The following is a 27,119-nucleotide window of genomic DNA, read 5'->3' as shown; positions in this document are numbered from 1 at the left end:
TTAAGACTGGAGAGCTGGCGCTAAGTAGCGTGCGTCGTGGCTGATGCGCTGGACACAGACGCAGCCGACGGACACCATCTCCTGGACGGACGCAAACTGGTGGTCGTGGCGCCTTACCCACGTCTTCACCGGCCGCTTCACTGCTTGGCACCTGAAGTCAGCACCCAGGCTGGAGCATGGTTCCTCTTGGCAAAGGCAGCGTGCCTCCACCACGGATGGTGGCCACACGTGTGGGCCCAAGTGTCGCACCTGCAATGTGGAGGGACACATGCCCAGGTGTGGCGTATCCCGCACCCACAATGGCTCTAAGTAGTGTGGCCGAAGGTCCACGCTGAACAGCTGCACTGAGAGGTCGCGGCATATGTCCTGGCCGGCCCGCTGCTGCTGCTGGGAGAAGTTGACCATAGCCTGCGGCACGGACACATATTCCATGTTCCACTCCTGCCGTACCTCGTCTCCCGCCAGGCGAGGCGTCACGCCCCGTCGGCACCGTCTGCCCCCTTCCTCCTTGCAGGTCTCGCTTCGCTTGGCCATGCGGGGTGGCTCCGTGGCCTGTGATGGTGGCAGTGCGCCCAGCGGCAGCAGGACGGACACGGTGGCCTCATCTGAGGCAGAGTCGGTGAGCTGGGAGGCGGTGGTGGCGTGTCGGCGGGGCAGGGACAGGAGCCAGCTGAGCCACCACCACTGCGGCGTGACCCACGGCGCCGCATCATGCAGATCACCGACGCCTTTGCCCACGCCGGTGTCCTGCGGTGTGGAGGCGGCGGTGGAGGCGGCCAGGATGGATGCGGCGGCCAGCAGGAGGTGTAAGAGGTTGTGTGTCATGGTGGCGTGCCGCTGTGCCGCCGCCGATGAGGTGTTGGTGCTGATGCTGGTGGGAGCTGCCTGGCCACACCTGCACCATCCCACATCTTATATCCCCAACCCGCCCCCACAGCCACACACGCAGGGGCTTCACACAAGCTTTTTAATCATGCCAGAGTCTTTCACAGTCTTCAGGCGCGGCCAGGAACCGGAGCCTATAATTACGGCAGCCCCGCACCCGATCAGAAGGTGTTAACGAAGCATTGAGGCAACACGCTCGCCCAGCCTCACACTTGATGCGCAATTCCAAGGATGGACACAAAGATCTAGTTTAACTTTGCAAAAATGATGTGGCGCAGTCCTGAAGCACGGGCAGATTTCACTCAACCATCGCACATATCCTGGCAGAACATATCCTGTACATCATTTAACAAAGGGACATTGTGAAAATTACGATGCTTTACGAAGATGTCTTTGTCATAAGCATCAGGCAGAGCAACACTTGTTAAAGCCTTCAGTACGATGAACTTTTGTATTGTATACTTGTCACTGTTTGACAGTTTTATTCAGCTTTGAAGAAACCTGCCGGAGTAAAACGGGTACACTTACTTCATTATAATGACTAGGAGTATGTATGTTTGCCTCCAGGGTGAACACCGCAGTTGCTTCGCTCCACCAGGGTACACCGCCACTGCGCGTAGGTTCATTGTTTGGAGGTACAGTAGAAGGAAGAAACTAAAAACTACGTCCTCTGGCTGAAGGGCAAATATTCTCTTGTAAGTTTTTATGCTAATTTTGTCCATAGGCCTATTAACCTCTTCACTAAGATGACATCTTTTTCATCGTACTCGTAACACCGAACGCACGATTTATGCAACTTGGGAAAGAATACAAGTACTGAACAAGCTAACGAGGGCAACAGGCAACCCCTTACTCCAAAAGTGTCTCCTAAGCTGAATAAAATCAGGTGGCAGTAGCAAGAATAAACCAATACAGTAAATAAAAATAAACCAATACAGTAAATATCATCGTACTTAAAGGGTAAAAACTGATCTAATGAAACTGCAAGGGAGTACTAAGGTGCGATATGAATAAGTCGCTATAACATGTGGCTAAGGAAGAGGCAAGAATGTGTAAACCCATAATACTTAGGCTAACATTCAGATTCTCCTTACCCGAATAAAATCGTCTAGAATAAAGTATAGTGATCTTTATTTTAGCTCACAACGTTAACCAAGACACTGTCTTGCCTGCTTTGATGCAGTGGCTATCACCAGGCTGAAGTAATATCGTCTGCCACTGAACAACATACTCGTAGTGTATAGACATCGTGCATCGCGGCCAAGCAATTGGAGCATCACCACTGTACCCACAGGATCGTATTCTGCTGCGTTCCATCATCTCAATACTCTCTTCAGTAAGATGACGTATTTTTCTGTGTCACTTTTATTATTCCATGATTATGCTATTCAGGTTACGAGAGCGCCACCGTACTGGTGGGGTTAATGAAGTTTAGTCTAACCCTTCATGTTGGGAATATCCATCTTGACCTGAAAAATCGTCTGAAAATAGTATAAAAAAAAAAAAAAACACGTCGACGGACTGAAGTGGCTAAACGAAACTCGAATTGTGGTGATCGGTTGCTTTGAAAGGTGCTGGAAAGAGGCTGCCTTCAAGTGGTGGCACCGATAGAATGGGTAGCTTCACTGCCCAGCTATACTGTACATACATACCTTAACTCCTTCCCTGTCCACCGTCAAGGAGGCTGGTGGACTGTAGGAGCATTACAACTTCTATACTACTACTACTGCTCCTGCTGCTGTTGCTGCTGCTACAATAACAACAACAACAGCTACTATTACTACTACCGGTACTACTACTAATATTACTACTATTACAACTTTGTGCTACAGGGTTTAAGTATGCCCAATACTAGTATATTCATTCCTGAGAAAAAAATAAGTGCCACGACACTAGAGGCAATACTGACAAAAAAAAAAATTTACGTAGGCTATTATGCTTATATACAAACATATTTTGGGAGTGCGCTTATCCTCGGATTATTATTACAATATTTTTTTCTTTTCAAGACTACAAGGGACTGACCATATTTCTTACATCTCTCTACCCTCCTTCGACACAATCCCCTACAGTGAGATCAGGTTACCTTTTCTTCTTTATCTTTTTCTTCTTTTTTTTAGGATGAATTAGTGTCTATTTCGGCCAGTCAACTAGGCTTCTGTGGGAATCATAACAACTGATAATATTCATTGTGTATCTTAGGCATTTTGTGAAGGAATATTGAAATCCAGTCCAAAAATAAAATGATGCCTGCATTTTTTTACTTTTTACCAACTTTGCAGAAAACGATATAAGTTTCACAGTCTTATGGAATCTATTTCTTCCTGCCAGAGACTGCACAACAACACAGCATCAGTGTCAGCCGTATGTATCCTTACCTTCCATTAGCCCCCTCACAGCCAGGACAATTCTTGCATTCTAATCCAGGTAACGCCAGACGACTTTATTTTAAGGGCGAGTTATAGAAGACAAACTGTTTTCACTCCTGAGAGATTACGTGGGACAAGCACTACTAGTCCCTCGCGCGGAGCAAGAGGGGGCTATGCGTTCGGTTTGGTTTGCTCGTCCTCATGTCTGTCTGTTGGTAATATCAGGGAAAAACAATTGGATAGAATTATATTTGGATAATGACTGAGGGGCATCAGGGCAACAGTTGATAAAATTTTGGCTGAAAAATGTAATATGCAGGTCAAGGGCAAGGTCAACTAACTTGGTGGAAGGACTGAGGGTGAACAGAGAATGAAGTGATTCAGTTTCGAGAACAATCGGTCAGAGGTAAAGATCACAGGGCAAGATCAAAAGGTCGGCCCATCATCACACATTATTTCTTTCTGAACTAAACTTGATGTAAGTGCTTAAGCTTGGCCATGGATGATGTCATTTTATTTTGAAAGTAATGCGTAAATGTTCAAGGCCACAGAACGAGGTTAGCATAATCACTTTTGATCCAACCTGGGCAAACTTGGTGGAAATGTTGAAGGTCTGGCAAGGATAAAGTTATTTCATTTTGAGACCACTCTACCAAAAGTCAAGGTAACAGGGCAGGGTCAGGAATATGGTGGTAGACCAAATGTTTCTCACTCACAGCCCTCAGTGGAATGCAGCCCCTCACAACACAACACATATGCCTCGTGAACTTCACTCTCACAATACAGACAGTCATTCAACATAACATCTACAAAACATCTCTGGGGGCACCCGGCTGAAGTGACTTGTTTCCAACCAGGTTCATGTCCAGATGAGCTTAGAGCCACAAGACGACGACGACGACGACGACGACGTCGAAGAAGAAGAAGAAGAAGAAGAAGAAAGTAGAAGAAGAAGAAGAAGAACAACAACAACAACAACAACAACAACAACAATGCTAATGAGGTAGCTTGTGAGAAATCATTATCCTGTTTTGAATGACTCGTGTGGGATGGCTGCGTGGCTGGTCGATCGCAGAAATGTCTTTTGATCCGTAAGAATATATCTTACTGTCGCAAAGATGTCTTATGAACACAGAAATGTCTTTTGACCGTGGAAATATGTTTTATGGTCGCAAAACTAAGTCTTGTGATTCAGTAATGTGTTATGACTGCAGAAATGTTATGACTACAGAAATGGGTTATAACTGCAGTAATGTGTTATGATTGCAGAAGTTATGTTGTATGATCGTAGAAATATTTATCATATTCCATTACACCTGGTGGTCTAAGGAGTTAATATGCTCTGACAGTATGTAGCCCATAAGGGTTTCAACGCAAGGGCAAGTTGAGGCTTACTGCTAATGTAATGCCATTCAGGGGAAGCGGCTGGTCACCCTCAACTATTATCCAGAATGAGTAGCCTAGTCTTGTGCCCCGACGTTCCTGCTGAGGCAATAAATGATGAATCAATAGGGGAATACAAATTTGGTTCCATTACGATCCCCTGTCATTATAATCGATTTGTTTTTACTTGACAAAGATCCCTAACCCCTTTCAGCTCAGATGATGGCCAAGTGTAGTCAGACTGAAGGGCTGATTTGACTAGTAACCATGGAGACTCATTTCTACCTCATGATTAAGACGGATTGAATTTCATGTAACCGCGACTTAGTATTAACGTCATGTGAGTGATGCAGATCCCTCATAAAAAAAAAAAACGACTGTAGTAAGCAGGTGTGGAGATAACAATATTCTCCTCGCAAATAAAAACCACGGATCTCTACCTATCGCCTTCCACTGACTTCCCCATGACCTCACTATGAATTCTCTCTCACTCTCAACTTTATTTGGAGTTTGTTACACCTTGGAGTTAACAGATCACTCATATCCCTATGGCTTTGTCTGCTGGGTGGGATTGCCAATATTGTTTTCCAGTATACGAGAGGCGTGGCGTGTGGCTGTGATGCTGTGGTAGGTAAGGAAGCCTTCCAGTATTACTTCCTTAACGATTTATTTCTATATTACACCTTTATTTTCTCTTCCATGCTGTTTGTATCTTTGGAGTACTAACATGCTATACGTAACTGACATGTATGATAACACGCATAAATATACTGGTGAGGAAAAGACACTGGTGAAAATCTTTAACCGAAGATAATACGGACCTGAGGAGGTGTGGGTGGGTGAGCAGCGTGAATTTAGTCAGTCTGTTGCAATGTCCGCACTAACACTGCCTACCATCATTATGGTTAATCTGAAACGCGAAACTTAATATGTCTGAAAGAAGCAGTCTGCCAAGCAAGCTGCGACATTAATCGTTTATGCATGCAGTAGCATTATTTTTGTGGTAGGTGAGGGCGCCTCCTGTACACTCACGTGATGCTGCCTTTCAGTGATTCTACACAATGTGACATGCCAGATGGATTCATGGAACCCGGGAAACGATTTACGGAGCCCGGTGGTAACAATACAACCAAACAGACGCCTGGCAGTCTAGCGAGTTTAGGCATTCCAACGAGGAAAGGCTGAAATTTATTGATAATGCCAGTCAGGGAAGAGTAACTCGTCACCTACCTCAAATATTGGGACTACCCAGCCTAGTCGCGGAGCCTCATGCTACTGGTGGTACAATCAAGAATTGGGTAAGGGACTGATATAACAGCAGCATTATTTGACAATTATCGTAACTAGTAAAGTGCGCTTTATGAACGCGTAACGAGCGAGCAAGAGCCAAGTTATCACAATTTCCCTCTGATATAAAATTATAGGCGGAAGCTCCGATATTTAACTGCTAAAGGTGACGCCCAAAATACAGTGTTACAACGGAAAATCTTTTTTTATTTGATCTCGTCAGTGAGGGGTTCACTGATTAAAGCCGAACACTCTCTTGAAAAACTTGAGATTCCAAGGGGTTCCTACGCCTTTATAGGTGAATTTTTAATTGATAACAGAATTTACTGAATGAATGTATCATTATGCTGAAAGAATTTCAATTTCACTTCACACAGGAGTAAAGTTATTAGCTTCTGCTTAGCTTGACGGTTGGATCAGGCCGGGTCGGGTCAGGCTGGGCGCTCATTTTCAAACCTAACAGAGTAAACATCGTTCATTCGCTCGTAATAATAAGTACTATCACATCACGGTCAGTAATTTCGAGAAAGGAAGTTGTGGTCGCTTGGTGGTTTCCATACTCGTCTCGCGATGTGTGAGCCCCACTCGTAGCAGAAATTTAAAGCGGACGTTAGAAACGTGTCCTTTCATATTCATACATATGTTCACACCCCATCGGTGTGATGCAGACACGAAAGGACCATAAGGTCTGTTGCTGTTTGCTTTCCTTTGTACTCCTTTGTACTCTACCACACAGTCATAGCCCTAACACTTTCTTTTTCACATCCATTACTCTTCCTGCAGAAATCCTTCCCTATTGTCATTTCATCAGTATGGGGAAGGGTTAAATTCTGCCTATCAGTTTCCCTTCGGGGGGAAGCTCCGGAGTCCTACAGCGGGCTCTGCAGTGGAGCCTACACGTAGTGGCGCAGACCATCTTGGGTGCACCTCCTCATATTATCCTGCACCTCACCTCGTCGTGGGAAAGACCCTGATTTGACCCTTATGGGATGCTGTTTACCACGAGTGGGCGTTGATTCCCCTCACGATGTATGAATATACTGTATCTGTAGGACAGTCCCACAGAAGCAGTTGCTTGCCTGTGGTCGACGAGCCTGCTCGGCTATACAGACTTGTGTTAAGCAACATCATCAACAACAACAACAACAATGGACTTAATACTGTCTGATAAAGACACCGACTAACGTGGGAAGGATATATGCAGTATCTCATGTCTTGCGGGGATGGCTCAGTCTGCTGGTGTGGATGTGAGTGTGTTAGTGGGAGTACCTGGATATGACTCAGTGATAGACGACAGACGCTGGTAACGCTGAAGGCGCTGTCCCTTCAATACACGAGAAATCGTCCGGCGGAGTGGAATTGAAACGTTAGATATAGACCATCCTGTATATGTGACCTGACCTTTTGTTTGAATTTTTACCTTTTTTGTTCGACTTTAGAAAGCGACCTTGTAGCTCCTACGACACGGAGGCTGGAGAAGAGCATGGGAGTTCCTTCTTTTCTGACAGTACGGAAAGATAGTTCACTCTTCAATAGTCGACACAGCTCTAATATTTCATTCCAGCTTAAGCCAGGCAACTTTATTAAACCAAGTGAATCATATAAGCCCACATACTAAAACAATCCGAGAATTCTATTTCAGCAAACATTGTACGATTTATTCAGCTAAGTGAATACAGGAGCCTGGGAGTGTTAAAAGGCTTACTCCAAAACTTCCCAACCCATGTGAACACAGGAAACAGAGATATTGCAATGATAATGATGACTATAACCTTGCCAGTGTGTTGTGTGAGGCCCGTTTCAACAGCTGCTGCTTACTGTTGTCATGCCAACCAACCAACATAAACGCCTCTGTTTCTCCTTCCACAATCGCCTTTGGAGATGACGCTGGTGAACACACGAACCATTAACAACAGCATTATTACAAAGATTTGTTATTGAATCCTATACGAGTTCCATAGTCGCCTAGTGAAGCTTACCTTGTTGGGGTGCCTACCATCCACTCACATGCTGTAATGCTACCTTCATGTGACTCTAAGTGATGTTACAAGCCAAATGATTTCTTAAATCAGGACACCATTTAATATGTTGGGTGGTATCTACATAATCAAATAGATGCCTGGTAGTTTAGTGGGTTAAGGCACTCCAGTCACATGTGTCCAAGAAAGATTTATGTCCGAGGGGAATTTGGAATTAACTATTAAAAATTGCATTCAGGGACAGGCGACTGGTCACTCTCATCTTAAATGTTGGGGCTAAATACAGTAACCACGGGCCCTACTCTCTGGATGAAGCGGTAAAGAACTGGATGACAGCGGCGTTGATATACGAGTAGAGCGAACAAATTAATCGTAGAAGCGGCCCTCTGTCTGTTGTTTTCTTAATCTTTACGAATTCCACAACCACGTCAAAAAAGTGTATTGGATTTGATGGAAACTCTGGCTTCCTCAGTAAGTCAACGGAAAAAAAAAATGGCCGACAAAGATGGGTGCCGTAAAAATGATGGAAGTTTCAGCTTCCCTTGCGACCCAGTAAAAATGAAACCAGAGGATCAAGTGTTCCAAAGCTTTAACAAAAACCATGAAACTCATTAAGACGACTAAACTAAAACACTCCTAGTTCTGTCTATCAGTCTATATCTATATATCTTGCTATCTGTTTATATCTATATGCTTGACCTTATTAATTCACCTGTCTACATCTATATACCCAACCATCTAACAACCTATCCATCTATCAATCTACCTGTCAATCCATCTATCTATCTATCAATCTCGTTCTCTGGCACACATCCTTTATCAGCGCCAGTCTCTCCCTCAGCATATGGTCGGCTCGAACCCACCTACATGCTGCCTTAAATATCATTCTCACTCACAGCTCTCAGTTCATCTCTCTTCCACAACAGATTTCTGAACTTCCTGTGGTCGATCAGCGGGTGTGAATCATTATCTACATCGCCATTACTGCTGTCGTCATCATCATCATCAGTATCATCAGCAACAGCACCACTACCACCACCATTATCGTCATTATTATCATCGCCATGATCATCGTCATCACAACCACCACCACCACCATCAGACGCTTCCTCCAATCCCACTCTCACTCATCTTCCTTCCATCTGCAAGCTCCTTAAATGTCATGAGGTCAACAAGAGAGTCTGAAGAAAAGACGATAAAACAGGCCAGTCCATATTACCCCAGCTGAGGTTCAGGGACCCTGGGCTTGGCTACGTAGTCCAGTATATTTAAGGCCCTATAACCAGTCTGCTTCACTTGATGGCACTGCATGACCGGAAAAAAAAACACACAGACACCTCCTGGGGGCTGATCCTGTGCTCGTGTCAGTCCCTCTGAGATGTTTTAGCCACTAGTCCAGCAGGCGTCAAAGGGAACGTAAAGAAGGACGGTACGATTAAAAGAGAGAGAGAGAGAGAGAGAGAGAGAGAGAGAGATTAATAATTTTCTAAATATGGATCAGCCTGTGTAATTTTAAGCCATCATCATCATAACTGTCACTTTTTTTTTTTAAATCAACTAGGAAGTATGAGAAAAAGTTCCGATTAACAAAATGGGATGGAGATGATTTCTACGTCCTCCTCCTCCACCTCCTCCTCCCCCTCCTCCACCTCCTCCTCCCCCTCCTCCTCCTCCTCCTGCTCCTCCTCATCATCATCATTATCCTATCTTGAGACAGCGAGACCTTTTCGGGACCAGTATCATCACAGGAAACAAGAAAGCTCCAGTTCCTTCATTCCATTATTTAATACGCATGAACTAAGAAGATGTTTGCGCTCTCTCTCTCTCTCTCTCTCTCTCTCTCTCTGAGGAACATCATACCAAAATAATTATTGCTACCCTTATCCCCACCTACTGACTGCCCTCCTAACTTTACTGAAGTACCCGCACTTGAGTTTCTCACCTCGAGTTACTAATACAGATATACTTATGAAGAATTATGAGGTGGGGTTACTTAAGTGGAGTAATTTGTGGGAATTAACTTTGTGTAGTCACTTATGTAAAGTTTCTTGTGGGATTACTTATGAGGTGTTACTTGTGGAGTTACTTGTGGGAGCTATCTTTACGTAGTTATTAAGTAAAGCTTTATATGTGGGGGGTCAATCATGTAGTGTCAGTTGTGGAGCTGTTTACGTGGAAGTATGTGGGGTTACTTATATGGAGCCGGTGGAAGGTGGGGGTGCCCATCATCCACTCACCTGATGTGCGACCTACTTCTTCCTTCACCTTTATCGTTCTTTTTCAGTGTCTGCTCTCCTCTCTTCCTATTTCTCCTATCCTCCCGGTCATTTAGATTACTCTTCTTTCCACTTTAGGTGACTCTACACTAAGTGACAATCTTAGAGGTTTCCTGTAACCATTTATGGCGTTGGGTGGAAATCATATAACCAAATAGTGGGGTGATGTGGAGCCTACTTTGGTGCCCCTGTTAACTGGGAGGAGATGCAGATGCGTCGTCCATCTAGGAACCAAAACTCTACTTTCTTCCCCACGCCTCGTTGTGGTGGGGCGTTGTCCATTGTAAGGGAACATCGGTTCACAAGATGGGACGGCCGTGCAGGGGCAGTTGCTCGATTCAGACAGATTGGGGTTACACAACAACAACAACAAGAAGCGGTGCCAAGGCACAGCAAACCTGTCCCCGGCAGTCATTTTTGTGCTGACGTATAAACGCAACAGGATATCTAGTGAAAGATGTCGCACATCAAATTTGGAGTAAATAGGGTGAAAACTGACCATTCATGCCAACTTGAAATTTTAGGCCCGATTCACCTGACACTGACCCCCCCCTACGGCTAATTGGGGGTGACCCCCCTGATTCAATGAGGCATATTATAGGATGCAGACTTGTAAGATGCACATTCAGGTTTTTGCTTCATGTCGATACGACGAATTTGAAAGGAGTTATGGGGAAAAGCGATTTTTTTTTACTTTTTTTTTTTTACATATTTTTGTGCCAGCTGCCTGGGCCTACGGCTGATTTGGCCCAAAACTTGATCAGGTGATCAAAAGGCTATAACTCATCATCCCTGTAATTTTTGTCAAAATCGCACCAGTAGTTTTCGCGTAAAGTTGTTAACAGACTGACAGACAGACAAACCGAGTGAAAACAATATCCGTCCCCGAGCCCCTCCGGGGCGGGGACAAGTAATAACTTACGTGGAGATGTCTGTGTGAAAATACCAATGTGGGGCTACTTATAGTTTCTTAAGTGAGTTGCTTATATGAGGTTACTTTTTAGGAGCTATGTAGAGTACTATGTGGGATTACGTATGAAGAGGTACTTACGTGGAGCTACCGAAATGTTAACTATCTGGAATTAAAATGGAGGTACATATGGGAATTACAAAGTTATTTACGTTGAGTTATTTTATCTGGAATTACTTATTCAGGAGTACTTACGTAGATACAAAAAGATGCAAATGAAATTACTTAAAATGTTACTTATTTCGAATTAGTTTTTCTTGCGCGTAAATACAAAAAACAGAGGTTTACAGACAGCAAACCCTTCCAGAGAAAACAACAAAATATAATGAACAAAGAATATAATAATTCAAGGTTTCGTTTAAAAGACCGAGTTCATAGGCAGTGGGAAATACAAACTAAGAACGACAGCTTCAGACTTGACCAACTGCAAGTCATACATTGTTCCGGGAGTTGACGTACTAACTTCAGGAGGTAATTCTGATGTAATACTAAGACAACTGTTCTATTCTGTCCGATTCGCAGAGGTTACCGACTTTTAAATATGAATGGCGGTAATAGAGAAAATGATCTATTTCCACTCCTTCTTATCATCCACTACACTCTTTACTGCTTTAGTTTTATTTTATTTTTTTTTTGTCAGACAACACCTACTGTAATTCCTGAATCTCTATCTATCTATCTATACAGTATATAAATAAATAAATATATATATATATATATATATATATATATATATATATATATATATATATTATGTGTGTGTGTGTGTGTGTGTGTGTGTGTGTGTGTGTGTGTGTGTGTGTGTGTGTGTGTGTGTGTGTGTGTGAGAGAGAGAGAGAGAGAGAGAGAGAGAGAGAGAGAGAGAGAGAGAGAGAGAGAGAGAGGTGCCTGGAGGAAGCAATGAGATTTAGTTACATAAAGTTACATATGTGGAGCCACTTACATGGAATTAGCCATCAGATTTACACGTGTAGAGTTGCATGTTTGCCCCACAGTAATGCGCCCCTAAAGCCAACTATACAAGACACATGAATGCACCTCAGGGATTTGCTGCTGTGTGGGTGGCTTGGTTGCAAGCCAGCGTAGCGAAGAGATGTTTACTCTACGCACAGCTGAGAAATAAGAGGCCCGACACGACCCTGCCCGGTCCAACACGAAACGGCCCGACCGCGATGGTATTCAGAGGCTAATAACTTTTCTATGTGAGACAGAGAAGAGTTTCTTTCAGCAGGTAGTAGATAAATTCAATAAAATTGTTGTTAGCTATATATTTACTCATGAGACCAAAGAAACCCCTTGGAATCCCAGCTTTCCATGGGAATGTACTGAGGGCTTCAACTGACATACTCCATCATGAAACTGAATAAAAAAGATTTCCTGTTGTACGAGTAACACTAAGTTATCTTATACGAGTTCTTACAATTAAATATCGAATATTACACTCATAATTTAACATGAACGTTATTTCCATGTTCAAGGGGTGAATTCAACAAGGGTAATCGCCCCATTTCTGGGTTTTATCATTCGATCAATAGCCAAGCGTTTACCGACGCAGTTCGTTGACACGGCAAGTCGGAAGAGGAGAAATGAACATTGTGCATGCGATAAAAGCTAAGGCGCCTCGCTATATGGACATCCAGAAAGAAAACGTGAGAGACAAAACATGAGAAAGTAAATATTTTAGTTCAGTTATTCTTCTGTTATTGTTCAACTACCTCACCAGAAATGTTGAAAATGTACACCAAGATGAAACTATGATGATAGGCGTATGTACAAACGCTCGCTTGCTCGTCACGCGTTCACAAATGCACTTTACTGGCGCGCGCGCGCGCACACACACACACACACACACACACACACACACACACACACACACACACACACACACACACACACACACACACACACAGGCAGCTGTATATAAACTTTTGAAAAAGATAAATACCATCATTCCGTGCTCTGAATTCACACACACACACACACACACACAACACACACACACATTTAGACCCATGAAGCACACATTTATATAAACTCTCTCAGGTTGCCATGCCTCACCCTCAATGAATATAATACCACGGTGTTAGCCTTCATGAAAGCAGTGGAGTTGAACCCACCGTGAGAGGGTTTGTGGAGACGGTATTTACACACACACTCAGGCCCCTACCATTCACCCTTGCGTGGATTAAATCATACGGTATTAGCCTAAATAGAGTTAACCTGACCATGAGAAGGTTAACTCTCTCTCTCTCTCTCTCTCTCTCTCTCTCTCTCTCTCTCTCTCTCTCTCTCTCATGCACTCAAAAATTCTTAAATCCACACACACACACACACACACACACACACACACACACACACACACACACACACACACACACACACACACACTCCAGCACCAAACCTATAAATAATAACCGCCCCTAACATCTGCCACTCAAAAAAAAAAAAAAAAAATGAAAAACGGAGAAAACAGGAAAAAAAACACCTTCAAACTGTTAAAAAAAAAAAAAAAACTGAAATGACACCAGTTCAATATATATTTTCAGTTATCTCTCAAAAATACATTCAACAATCTTGTGTTCAGCCATTAAAAACGTATAACATTATTGAAACACTGCTGCATTTTACCTGGGACTAGTGGTGGTGGTGGTGGTGGTGGTAGTGACAGTGATGGTGGCAATGGTGATGATGATGGTGGTAGTGAAGGTGATGGTGGTGGTAATGATGGCGGTGGTACTGATAATGATGGTAGTGAAGGTGATGGTGGTGGTAATGATGGCGGTGGTACTGATAATGGTGATGATGATGGTGGTGGTAATGGTGGCAGTGGTACTGATAATGATGGTAGAGAGGGTGATGATGGTGGTAATGATGGCGGTGGTACTGATAATGATGGTAGTGAAGGTGATGGTAGTGGTAATGGTGGCGGTGGCACTGATAATGATGGTAGTGATGGTGATGGTGATGGTGGTATTGATAATGATGGTAGTGATGGTGATGGTGGTACTGATAATGATGGCAGTGATGGTGATGGTGGTGGTAATGGTGGCGGTGGTACTGATAATGATGGTGGTGATGGTGAAGGTGGTGGTGATGGTGATGGTGGTGGTAATGGTGACGGTGGTACTGATAATGAAGGTGGTGGTGGTGGTGGTGGCGGAGGTACTGAAAATGATGGTAAGGATTGTGATGGTGGTGGTGGTAATGGTGGCGGTGGTACTGAGAATGATGGCAGTGATGGTGACGGTGATGGTGGTGGTAATGGTGACAGTGGTACTGATAATGATGGCAGGGATGGTGATGGTGGTGGTAATGGTGGCGGTGGTACTGATAATGGTGGTAGTGAAGGTGGTGGTGGTGGTGGTGGTGGTAATGGTGACAGTGGTACTGATAATGATGGTAGTGATGGTGATAGTGGAGGTAATGGTTGCGGTGGTACTGATAATGGTGGTAGTGAAGGTGGTGGTGGTGGTGGTGGTGGTAATGGTGGCGGTGGTACTGATAATGGTGGTAGTGAAGGTGGTGGTGGTGGTGGTAATGGTGACAGTGGTACTGATAATGATGGTAGTGATGGTGATAGTGGTGGTAATGGTGGCGGTGGTACTGATAATGGTGGTAGTGGTAATGGTGGCGGTGGTACTGATAATGGTGGTAGTGAAGGTGGTGGTGGTGGTAATGGTGGCGGTGGTACTGATAATGGTGGTAGTGAAGGTGGTGGTGGTGGTGGTGGTAATGGTGGCGGTGGTACTGATAATGGTGGTAGTGAAGGAGGTGGTGGTGGTAATGGTGGCGGTGGTACTGATAATGGTGGTAGTGAAGGTGGTGGTGGTGGTAATGGTGGCGGTGGTACTGATAATGATGGTAGTGAAGGTGGTGGTGGTGGTAATGGTGGCGGTGGTACTGATAATGATGGTGATGATGACGATGGTTGTACTGATGGTGATGATAATGGTTGTCATGACGGTGGTGAATCTAACAGACGTAATAATAAGCAGTGCTGTTGATGATGATGATGATGATGATGATGATAAAAAAGGCGGTGGTGATGATAATGATGGCAATAATAATGGGAATGATGGTGATGATAATGGTGGTGGTGAGAGTGGTGACTGACGGGACAGTGGTGGTGGCGGTGGTTGATGATGATGACAGTGCTGGTGATTACGGTCGTAATGATGAAAATGGTGACGGATAACCATGGTGGCAATTGTGGTAGTGATGATGATAATGGGGTGAATGATGATGGTTGTGATGCTCCTGGTGGTGGTTGCGGTACGGTGTTGATAATGGTGATGGTGGCGACAATGGTGATCAGTATGGTAGTAGTGACAGAAACAGCGATGATAGTGGTGGTGATAATGATAATGTAAGAAGAATATTAGAAATGGAAGAATCGAGGTGGTGATGATTTTCGTGGTGAAGACATGAGACAGTAATGTTACTAGTAATAAAAATAGAGGTGGTGGTAATGATGATGATGATTTTAGGTGTGGTGGTGGTGATGATGGTAACAGCGTATGCATGACAGTGATGATATAAGTGGTGATCCTGATGCAGATCTGTGAGAGTGGCCATGCTGATGATAGTGACGATGATTATGAAGGACAATAATGAAGAAGAAGAAGAATCAAATAATAATGATGATGATGACGATGATGATGTCACAGTGATAGCTGAGGTGATAATGGCAATGTTGAAGCTATGGTGGTGACAGGAAGGACGATGGAGATGGTTATTAAGGATGACAATGATGGTGATGATGGTGACAGCGTTAAATCAGACAACTATGTATAAGCCCTCCACTTCAAAATGTCTTTCCTGAGAGTTACAAAAAAAGTGATAATATTAAACGAATGGAGACTTGTTTATCGCAGAAATTGGTAAGGATCCTTTCTAAACACGAACTCTGATCCATATACCTCCCGCTAGCCCAAAATCTCCCTGTTGCTCCTCCCTGATGTAGTCTTCTGCACTTTATAGAACTGTTCCAATTACCAGTCTGCCATACACCTCATTAAGATTACTCAGGGGACATGTACTCAACTCTGTGCTTTCCTCTTACATTTTTTCTATTTTTTAACACAGAGCATGAACGTGTGAAGAGGCCTCCAGTTTTTGACGATGTTTTCTGAAGCACGTGATGATACGAAGTAAAGCATGTCTGGCCATTCTTTATCGTTGCTGTGTACACTCCATTAAGTGCTGAGGAGGCTGGATCTTGAAAAACTATGTGCTTGCTTACATTTTTCCGCATTCAGCTTTATAATACATTCATATGTTTGTATTAGTTTTATACAGAGGTAACATAACACGAACTCTGCCACCCTTTCGATAATACGCCATAATCCCAACGTACAATCAAAAGTCACCATTCCACAACACTAATTCCCTGCCTTCCTTTCTTGAGGTAATCTGTCACAGTCCTATCCACTCCTGCTGATTTTTCACACTTGATTATCTACAGTGCTGCCTAAGCCTCCTCTCACCTAAAGCTAACACACCTTGGCCTGTATTCTCGTCAGCTTTGAAGACTCTGTAGCACCACTTTTTTACTCATTTATCTCTGGGTATGGCACGTTGGGATTCTCTTGTATGATGTCTATGCAACTGTTCTAGTATTAAACATAAGTAGGAAAAAAGAAAATATACGGGCGTAATACGGGAAATATATCGCTACGAAAGAGTGCTAGACATTCCAATACGTCCATTCTCTTTTGGCCCAAATTTTCATTCTTTTGTACCTTATTTCATGCAGCACAAAGGCAGCATAAGAATGTTGCAGTTCTACATCATTTCCACAACGCTTCTTCATGATTAGCATCATACTCTAGTGTTAGCGGTAGCTCAGTCGGTAGAGAGGTGGCCTGCAGTCCTACCTGACCCTGGTTCAAATCTCCGCTGGGGCAGGGAACAGTTTAAGGATTCGAATTTAATAAAAACAGACTTTACTGATCTACCGGAAGACCCGCCGACATATTGTAAAAATACCCCCGCTAATGCCAATACACCAGTCCTGTATAAGACAGCCCTAGCATGTATTCAATCTGGACGGTGGTTGTTAGCGCCGAAGTGGTGACATGTAGAGGTGTGCCTTGGGAGCAGGCTGTGAAGCCTATGCCCAGAGTCGGACACAAAACAAAAAAATCACTTCTCTTTAGCTACATCTCTAACCTCATCGTATCTCCATTTAGTAATTTTTCCTCCTTTTCCTAGAACCTACTTTCTTCATACCCTGTCACTCATAAGCACAAGTTGCTTCAGTTCCCGTTCTTCTACTGTTAATCCATTATCTCTTACCTTCAGTCACTCCTTTCTCAGGCCAGCTTGAAATCCCTGCACTCACTTTAATTACTTCCTTCACACACAAGTCCCTCCTCTTCTGCCAGCCATTTATTTGTATGCTTTCACAACTGATTAAAAGAAAAATGGTCAGGTATCCCTTCTGCTGAACACTCATATCAATCAACCTTTCCTTGACACGCCTATCCACTGACACATAATCCATAAAAGCCCGCTGATCATCCGCTTCTTTCAGCAGTGTAGCTTATACTGATGAATAAATTTTGTAACTTACCTTGTGCTTCCGATGATCAACCTTGCTTGAAGACAAAGCTCTGGAAGAGATAAATATATAGACAGATTAATAAATAAATAAATAAATAAATAAATGAAAATAATAATAATAATAATAATATTAATAATAATAAAAATAATAATAATAACAATAATAATAATAATAATAATAATAATAATAATACTGTAATAATAATAATAATAATAATAATAATAATAATAATAACAATACTACTACTACTACTACTACTAATAATAATAATAATAATACTGTAATAATAATAATAATAATAATGATAATAATAATAATACTTCCTTCCCATGTCCCACGAGTCAGTAATCAGATGAGCGCCTAATGTGTGTACCCAGAGATAGAAAGCTGTGCAGGTGAGGTGAGGGAAAGGGGGCAGAGGAAGAGAACAGGAGAGGGGAGGGGATAGCAGGTGAGAAGAGAGGCTGAGGGCAGGGAAGGGAGGAGGAAGGGAGACTGGAGGCAAGGGAAGGGAGAGGAAGAGAGGCTGGAAGCAGGAAAGGCTGAGGGGGAGAGGGGAGAGGAGGGGAAGGGAAGTTGGGGAGCAGAATAGGAGTGTGAGGGAGGAATGATGTGAGGGGAGGCGAAGGAAGGGGATAGGAGGCTGGGGGACAGGGGAGAGGATGGGATGGGAGACTGGGACCAGGTGAGGAGGGGGAAGGAGGGAGAATAGCGAGTAGGTGAGGGGACGGGAGAGGGGAGGGGAGGGAACTGGGGAAAAGTCGAGGGGGGTGGGAAGCTGGTGGTGGGGGGAGTAGTGGTTAAGGCGATGCTCCTCTTTATTTCTCCAGCCTGCCTCTTCCCGTTCACGCAAGACACACGACAGGCTACAAATAACCCCTTCACTACACCACCTCTTGGCATCGGTGCTGGAGAGGGGCAACTTCATGTGGTAGCACCGTTATGGCCGGGCGATGGAGCTGCCTGGTTATACAAACGTCCCTCTATCCCTCCCGCTCCACCGAAAGGAAGATGGTATAATGTGGAAGGAGGCAATTGCGTTTGCAATCCACCAGGTTCACGTTCAGCTGAACCTGGAGTTGCACGTACGACTAATACTGCTACTGCTACTTCCACTACAATTGCTACTACTGCTACTACTACTACTACTAGCAGAAGTAGTAGTAGTAGGAGTGTCAGCAATACTAGAGAACTATTACTATTTCCAGTGCTTTTACTACTAATGTCTTTGTATCATTATTTTTGTTATCGACAGGCGGCTGAACCCCATGAATCCAATGATGTATTTTTTCAGCCAATTCTTACTATCTGCAGACAATTTTGTTATCCCTCCCCCCCTAGCAAGGCAAGCAGATATAGATTGTGTGTGTGTGTGTGTGTGTGTGTGTGTGTGTGTGTTCCCAACTTCTCACGAATGGCTTGAGCTATCAACATGAAACCTTCAGGGTATCAAGATATGGCCAAAATTTTGGACGAGTTCGAAAATGTGCACTCGGGCTCAAGGTTAAGGTTACCAAATGGTTGCCAAAGGTCAACTAGTTTTTTTTTCCGCCCACCTTTCTCACCATTATATCTCATGAACGGCCTGAGCTATCAACATGAAACCCTTAGGGCATCAAGATACGGCCAAAATCTTGGATGAGTTCGAAAATGTGTACCCGGGGTCAAGGTCAAGGTCACCAAAATGGCTGCCAAAGGTCAACTTGTTTTTATCATCTGCTTTTTACACAATTATATCTCATGAACGGCCTGAGCTATTAACATGAAACCTTCAGGGTAACAAGATATGGCCAAAATCTTGGACAAGTTCGAAAATGGGAACTCGGGGTCAAAGCCAAGGTAACCAAAATGGCTACCTAAGGTTAACTAGTTTTTAAAATATGGATCGGCTTTTGGGGAAACACGCGGTGACTGAATTCCGTAGAGGTTTGCAAATTTTATTCACATTTGAGTTATAAGTTGGTTGTAACTTGGCTAACAGCATATTCTGGCGGGCGATTAGCAATCGGCTCCCGGATGCTTTTCTTTCATTTAATGGACTGGCTTGTGAAACGCGGTGACTAAATTCCGTAGACTTTAGCAAATTCTCTTCAAATTTGGTTTGTTGGTAACTTGTACCTTAGCCAACAACATATTTTGGCGGGCGATTAGCATTCTGCCCCCGCGTGCTTTTGTTTCGTTATATATGGAAACATCATGTATAGTGACGGGATCAAATACAGCCTCCATTAACCCTGCCACAACCATTTCTCTCCTTAATCTGAATGAAATCGTATAGCGGTAGCAAATAATATAAAAATATGTCATCGATTTGAAAGGGCTAATAATACAGCCATAAAAATTAGCTGAAAGTGATGCCCACCGGTTGAAGGAGTTACAAAAGAAAAAAGAATAACAACCCACCTTGACCGACCCTACATATCCAAAGGGCATATTCTTTTGGGTTAAGAAAACTATGTAGCACTTCACACACACACACACACACACACACACACACACACACACACACACACACACACACACACACACACACACACACACACACACACACACACACACACACACACACACACACACACACACACAGAGAGAGAGAGAGAGAGAGAGAGAGAAAGACTGCGTGAGGATGACGTGTAGGATCTGATGTAAAGCATAATGGTGTAGTGTAATATTTGGTGTGGTGTAGGATTTGGTATAGGGATGTAGCGTAAGGATGTGGTGTAAGGATGTGGTGTAAGATCTGATGTAACGTAGAATAAGGACTGGTGTATGATGTGGCATGGAGAAGGAGGTGGTGTGATATAGGACGTGGTGTGGAGTAGAACTTGGTGTTGGAAGTGGTGTGGTGTAACTTGTGGTATAGGATGTGTGTGGCGTAAGATGTGGTGGAGTGTAGGATATCGTACAGGATGTGGTATAGGATGTGGTGTGGTGCAGCATGTGAAGTAAAGATCTTATGTAGGATGTGGTATAGGATGTGGTGTAAGATGTGAAGTAGAATGTGGTGTGGTACAGACTGTGGTGTGGTATACAATGTGGTGCCTACTGTAGGATGTAGTGTGGGATGTGCCGTGGTGTAACGATATGGTAGTAAAAAGGATGTGGTGTAAGAACAGTGTGTGATGCAGGATGTGGTGTAAGGATGTAGTGTGGTGCAGAATATGGTGTGTTCCTGCATGAGATGCGTGCTATGGTGTAGGGTGTGGTGCAAGGATGTGATTTAGGTGTGATGTTGTGTAGGCAAGGATCTGGTGTTGTATACTGTGTAATGTGGGATGTGGTGTGACACAGGATGTGGTGAGGCGTAGGATGTAGTGTGTTGTTGGACCTAGTGTATTACAGGATATGGTATGGTGTGGGATGTGGTGTGGCGTACGATGTGGTGGGATGTGGAATGTTGTATGGCATAGCATGAGTAATAAGTTAGGATACGGTGTGAGGATGTGATGTGCTGTATGATACTGTTTGGTGTACAGTAGTAAGGGTATGGTGTAAGATGTGGTGCAGTGTAGGATATGGTGTAAGATGTAGTGTAGGATAACGTGTGATGAAGGATGTATTAAGGATATGATGCAATGTAGGATATGGTGTAAGTTATAGTGTGGTGTAGGATATGGTAAGGATGTAGTGTAGTATAGAATATTGGGTAAGATGTGGTGTAGTGTAGAATATGGTGAGGTGGTGTGGTGTAGGATATAGTGAGGAAGTGGTGTAGTGTAGGATATTGTGTAAGATGTGGTGTAGGATATAGTGTGGTGTAGGATGTGATGTAGTGCAGGAAATGGTGAAGAGTGTGGTGCAGGATATAGTGTGGTGCAGGGTGTGGTGCTGGATAATGTGTGGTGCAGGGTGTGGTAGGATTCGGTGCACTGTAGGATATGGTGTGGGATGTGATGTAGTGTAGGATAAAGCGTAAGATGTGGTGAAGGGTGTGGTGCAGGATGTGGTGTAGGATGCAGTGCAGTGTAGGATGTGGTGTGGTGTATGTCAAGTGCTCTAGGATACGGTGTGTAGGACGTGGTGCGGATTAGGATGTGGTGTAGGATTTGTTTTCAGTAGGATGTGATGTACGGTGAGGTTTAAGATTTGGTGTGGTGTAAGGATGTGATATAACATATGGTGTAAGATGTGGTCTAGGATGTGACTGGTGTATGATGTGGTGTGTCGTAGGATATGTGGTGTAGGGTGTGGTGTGGGTACGATGTGTATGATTTAAGATGTGATGTAGATCGTGATATGATGTAGGATGTGGCACAGGATGTGGTGTGGTGTTGGATATTGTGAAAGGATGTGATGCAGGGATGATGCAGGGTGTGTTGTAGAATATACTATATGGTGTTGTGTAGGATGTGGTGTAAGTATGCTATGTAGGAAGTGATGTAAGGATGTGCTGTAAATGTAGTGTGAGATGTGGTGTAGGGTGTGGTGCTGAATGTGGTATAGAGTACAGTGGTGTGGGAGGCGCTGAAGAATGTGATATAAGGATGTGGTGTAGATTGTGGTGTATGTTGTGGTGAAGAACATAGTGCAAGGTGTGACGTAAAAAATATCTTGCACGATGTGTATAGTATGTTGTGCGGGATGTGGTGCAAGAAAGTAGTGCAAGAATTATAGTAAAAGGTGTGCCCCAGAATTTAGTGTAATAGTCTCGTAGCTCTTCTGACGCACGAGGAGGGCAGAGAAGCCTAGACAACTTTATCCTCTGATTTGAGTCCCGAGAAAAATGGAGAGTATGCCCATTTAACCCAACCAGCGTTAACCAGAGTCGGATTAGGAAGGATTTCGACAACAATGTTTTACCCTCAATCCATCCTCTTGATATCTTTCTCCTCTCTTTCTCCTCCCCTTCCACCCATTTCCTCCCATTTCTTTCTCCTTCCTTTCATCTTCTTCCCCTAATCCCCCTCCCCTTCCATCTGTCCCATCCCCACCTCTCCCTCCCGTTCCAGCTATCCCCTAATCTTCCCCATTTCTGCCTCTGTTCTCCTTCTATCCCACTTCTTCCGTCTTCCCCTTCCCCTTCCCCTTCCTATTTTCTCACCTCCATCTCCCTTCCCCTCCCCTCCTTCCACTCCCCCATTCCCTTCCCTCCATTCTCTTTCTCCTTCTCCCCCCCACCTTCTCTTGTACCCAACCTCTCCTCCAAACCCTTGCTTCCTTTTCCATCTTTGCCCCCACCCTCCTTTCCCTTCCCTTCCATCCATCATCCACTGTTCCCTAACCATTTTATCCGTCAGTTGACCTGTCCTGGCCTTGCATGCGATGAAAGGTCACACACACACACACACACACACACACACACACACACACACACACACACACACACGCAAGGGTGGGGTGGGTGTGAGCGTAATAGGTCATGTTCTATTTTTAATGCAGGCTCTCAAGCTGACCTCTCATAAACTGACCCGGCCTGACCTGTACCATGCTCAAAGGTCAAATATCAAAGGCCAGCTCACACATGCGCACGCACATGCACACGCTTGCCCATGCAAGCACACACACACACACACACACACACACACACACACACACACACACACACACACACACGCACACACACACGCACGCACGCACGCACGCACACATACGCACACGCACACGCACACACACACACACACACACACACACACACAACATGTACGCCGGTTCAGGCGTATTCAGCCTTGCATAAGCGTTCTTTGTTATGTCTTGTAGCTTTACTCTTGATGATTACTAACACTGTAATGTTACTCGTGTATTTCCTTGCTATACATTAATACAGAAACAACTACTGTATGTTAGATACTTCGTCCACTGAATCATCACCTCACCTATCTATGGCCATAATGTACTTTTTTTTTTTTTTTTTACCGTGAATTACTACTTTGTGTTTGCTGGGGGCATCCACCATCCACTCATTGGATATAATGCAACTTTTAGGTGACTTTGCACTGAATGGTAAATCAGTTACTATTCTGGGTGGTAAATGATAACCACATAACTAAATGGATGCCTAGTGTCTAGTGGGTTACTGGGTTCCAAATGGATGTGGCTCATCCAAGGAGTGAATGGGGTATAATGTAATGCTCACATAATATATATCAGGTAAATTTTTCAGGTAAATAAAACTTCGAGTTGCAGGGAATAATTTTCTACTTAAACACTGGGAACAGGTTTTACTAGTATCTCAGCGCAACGTGTATGAACATTGTATTGCAAAATACACATACGGTTCTGAAGTTCCTTCCTCGCTTCAGGTGTCCGCACTACGCACGAGTGGTTGTATAAACAGGTATAAAAGGGTTGCAGGGATAGTATGCACTTTACCGTGTGTTCTTGTTTAGAATAAGGCCAGTTCAATCCGCAGAAGCCTGACACAGAGAAACACCCATACCGTGTTTTATTTGTTAGAAAAGGAAGTAATTGCAATGAATATATTTAATCTTGATATTTCAACATACTCTTTGATGTTATCTAATTTTTATGGTGTCGCCGATATACAGGATGTAACTGTATCTGTATCAATATCTGTATTAGATCCACTGCAGGACCAGGCCTTCTTATATGAGGGAGAGTGATAGCCAGGTTTAACTATTCCTCATGAGGTTTGGGATTACTGTACATCGAGTAATGCACATCAAAGTCGAGGTGTTGGATTGGCTATATTTGTTTGGTAAAAGTAGTCATCAGTAGGTCCGACAGAGTGCGAACATATGTAAGTATACGAAATAACATACAACCAGCACACTTTAGATGTTCTCCAAGGTGTGGGCTCGAGCCCCAAGCCCCGGACTCACGCATCAGGAGATAAATACACAGCGAGCCACCACATTCCTGGTGTCGCAGGCACAAAAACACAAACGACTGTGCTGGGTTCTGTACAATCATACCTAAGCTAAGTAAGCTGAAGAACGTACCTGTCGCGTCAGACATCGGATGTACCAAGTTCACATTAAGAGCACATATCAGCTGATAAAGTGATCCCTCAGCGAAGGAGTTTATATCTTTGGTAAGGGTTGCCTGTCCATCTGTTTATCTGTCTGCTAACAACATTATGGAAAACTGATGCTTGGGACTGCACCAGGTTTCCTGTCAAATAATTCACTAAATCGACAGTCTTAACAAATTACTTACAAGTAGGTTATGCTGCAAAGACTTCCTTTACTGCCTAAACAAGGTGGTACAAGAAGCTCTGAAATTATATTTTAATTTATTTTTGTTTCTTCATAATATTTTTACGGTCTGCTATGGATAAACTGGAAGGATCTACATGAGCCATTCAGTCCATGTTTCCAATTTTAATTAAATATGGAACAAACGTCGAAAAAAAAAACTTCCATATTCTAGATAATAATAAAAAGGCCCTACTTCTCCACTGCAATATGTAACGTACTTTCAGTGGTCTAATTTCTCTTAGTTGCACCGTCTTTGCACACTGGCACATTGTTTTCTTGCTTTATAAATAACAAATGAAGGAAAACAAATGAATAAAAAATAATCCATACACTAGATTACGTGTGTCCTCCATGCATATAAAATCTGTAGCAGTTGGACTTGAACAGCCGTAGGTTGAAGTTTGGGGGGAAACCACTCTGGGGAAGCGAGTTCCAAAGAGATGCAGTTCGAGGAATAAAAGAATTCTGATAGGCAAAAGTTCTGCAATATGGCTGTGTGACAGTTCATTCATGAGCGCTAACAGCTGTCCGTGTAGTGCGGGGGAAAGCAAGGAGAGATGGCACAATGGATGCAACATCGTCTGAGTATTTGCCATGAAAGCATCTGGAAATAATGCTTAGTTAACTGCAAGGACTCTTCTGCAGCTAGTTCTGTAGGGATGATATGTTGCTGTACTTCACATATATTACCTCTTCAGAAATGATAACAATAATGATAAGAACACATACAAGTAACCTACTCTCAGTGTGTGTGTGTGTGTGTGTGTGTGTGTGTGTGTGTGTGTGTGTGTGTGTGTGTGTGTGTGTGTGTGAGATGGGGCAGCGGGGATGGGAGGAAAGGATGCTTTTCACGTACAGCACTTCTAGACATGGCGGAATCAAAGGCTTTCCGTCTCATTAACTCCCCTCTTCTCACAGATCTCTAACAGTTTCTTTCTTTGCACCGCAGTGTTGCCTCAATTTCTCATTACTATGTTGTTAAACTCGAAATTTTTTTCTGAACTGTTGTATGCCCACACCAAGGCGGGAACGCAGCATCAGTCTGTTTACACAGTGTTGCACCTTTCAGTCGAAATCTTTTCAGCAAAATTAATCTGCATTTCAGTCGAATTTTGGCGCAGTCTTCATAACACTTAATTTCGTGGTAAGTGAGGGCGCTCACCATCCACTCACTTGATGTAGTGTTGCATTAGATGTCTGCCTTCCTTCCTCTTGTGCCTTTCTTTCCTTCGTTCTTTCCTTGTCCTTCTGTCTGTGGGTGACTCTGCACTGAGTGATAAGCCAAATGGTTTCCCGTACACCAGGAAACCATATACTACGCTGGGTGGTAATATATAACCAAATTGTGGCGCCTGGTGGTTTAGTGGGTAATTAAAGTGCACCAATCGGATTGAGCCGATGCAGGTTTATATCCAAGGGGTGGTTGGGGTATATTGCTCACGTAATGCCACTCAGGCATGTGTGAGGCTGGTCACTCATCTTAAATGTCAGGACCAACTTGCCTAGCCCCGGGCTCCTACGATCCTCATGGGGCAACACAGGATTCGATGATGGATGGATGGATGGAAAACCTTCTGTCTTATACAGTACATGAAATATATCAGGCTATCTTTACATGAATGTCACTTCAATTTAACTTTATCTTTGTTTGAATGTTTTTAGATGGGGCAATATTTAAGAATATTCACGTCATTCGTTCCTTCTTTCTCCATGAAAAAGAATAATCATTATCAAAGATTGTCAACAATTACAAGGGAGTTCAGGATGGTCTCCGCACAGCAACAGTAAACTGACGTACACATGAGCAATTTGCCATGAAAATTAGGAAGCATGCAAGAACACAGGATTTCAAAACTTGTGTCTGTGTGGTCTGCCCTATGACCCCATTAATACCATTAAATGACGTACCGTAAATAAACAAGATAAAGGACAACCCTGATAATCACACTCACCCCTGCAATACTGTTTGTGAAAAGAAATAATCATTTACGGGGAAGGCAAAGGGGCGAACCCCGGGGATACCACCCTCTATGAAATCTGGTCCGGGTGAAGGTCTACTACTTGCAAAATCTGGCATGTCTTCGTAAACTGTATGCCGTTGTTCCCCCTGGGTGAAGTCCTCCCCGTGAGGGGTGGCTACTGAGGAAACCACTCCAACTAAAATGTGGCCCTGGTGGACGCCTCTAGCATGCAAAATTTCATGTTCCCAAGAAGCATGACTGTGCATGAAGACTTTGATCAGGGGCAT

The 27,119-nt window shown here is 43.7% G+C and overlaps 1 protein-coding gene across 1 annotated transcript; it reads right to left on the bottom strand.

The window, feature by feature from the left end:
* LOC145395002 (uncharacterized) lies at positions 1-27,119 on the bottom strand. Its single transcript, XM_080268747.1, has 4 exons — positions 26,933-27,119; positions 24,445-24,613; positions 1,062-1,165; positions 1-881 (listed from the first exon to the last, which is right to left on the bottom strand). The coding sequence occupies exons 1-4, from the start codon at positions 27,117-27,119 to the stop codon at positions 1-3; spliced, it is 1,341 nt and encodes a 446-aa protein (XP_080124873.1).

Source organism: Coenobita brevimanus, chromosome 29, assembly GCF_032717465.1.
Source record: "Coenobita brevimanus isolate Jiangsu-jjx chromosome 29, ASM3271746v2, whole genome shotgun sequence".
NCBI lineage: Eukaryota > Metazoa > Arthropoda > Malacostraca > Decapoda > Coenobitidae > Coenobita > Coenobita brevimanus.
The sequence above is the reverse complement of the archived record's forward strand: the minus strand, read 5'-3'. Positions and strand labels throughout refer to the sequence as shown.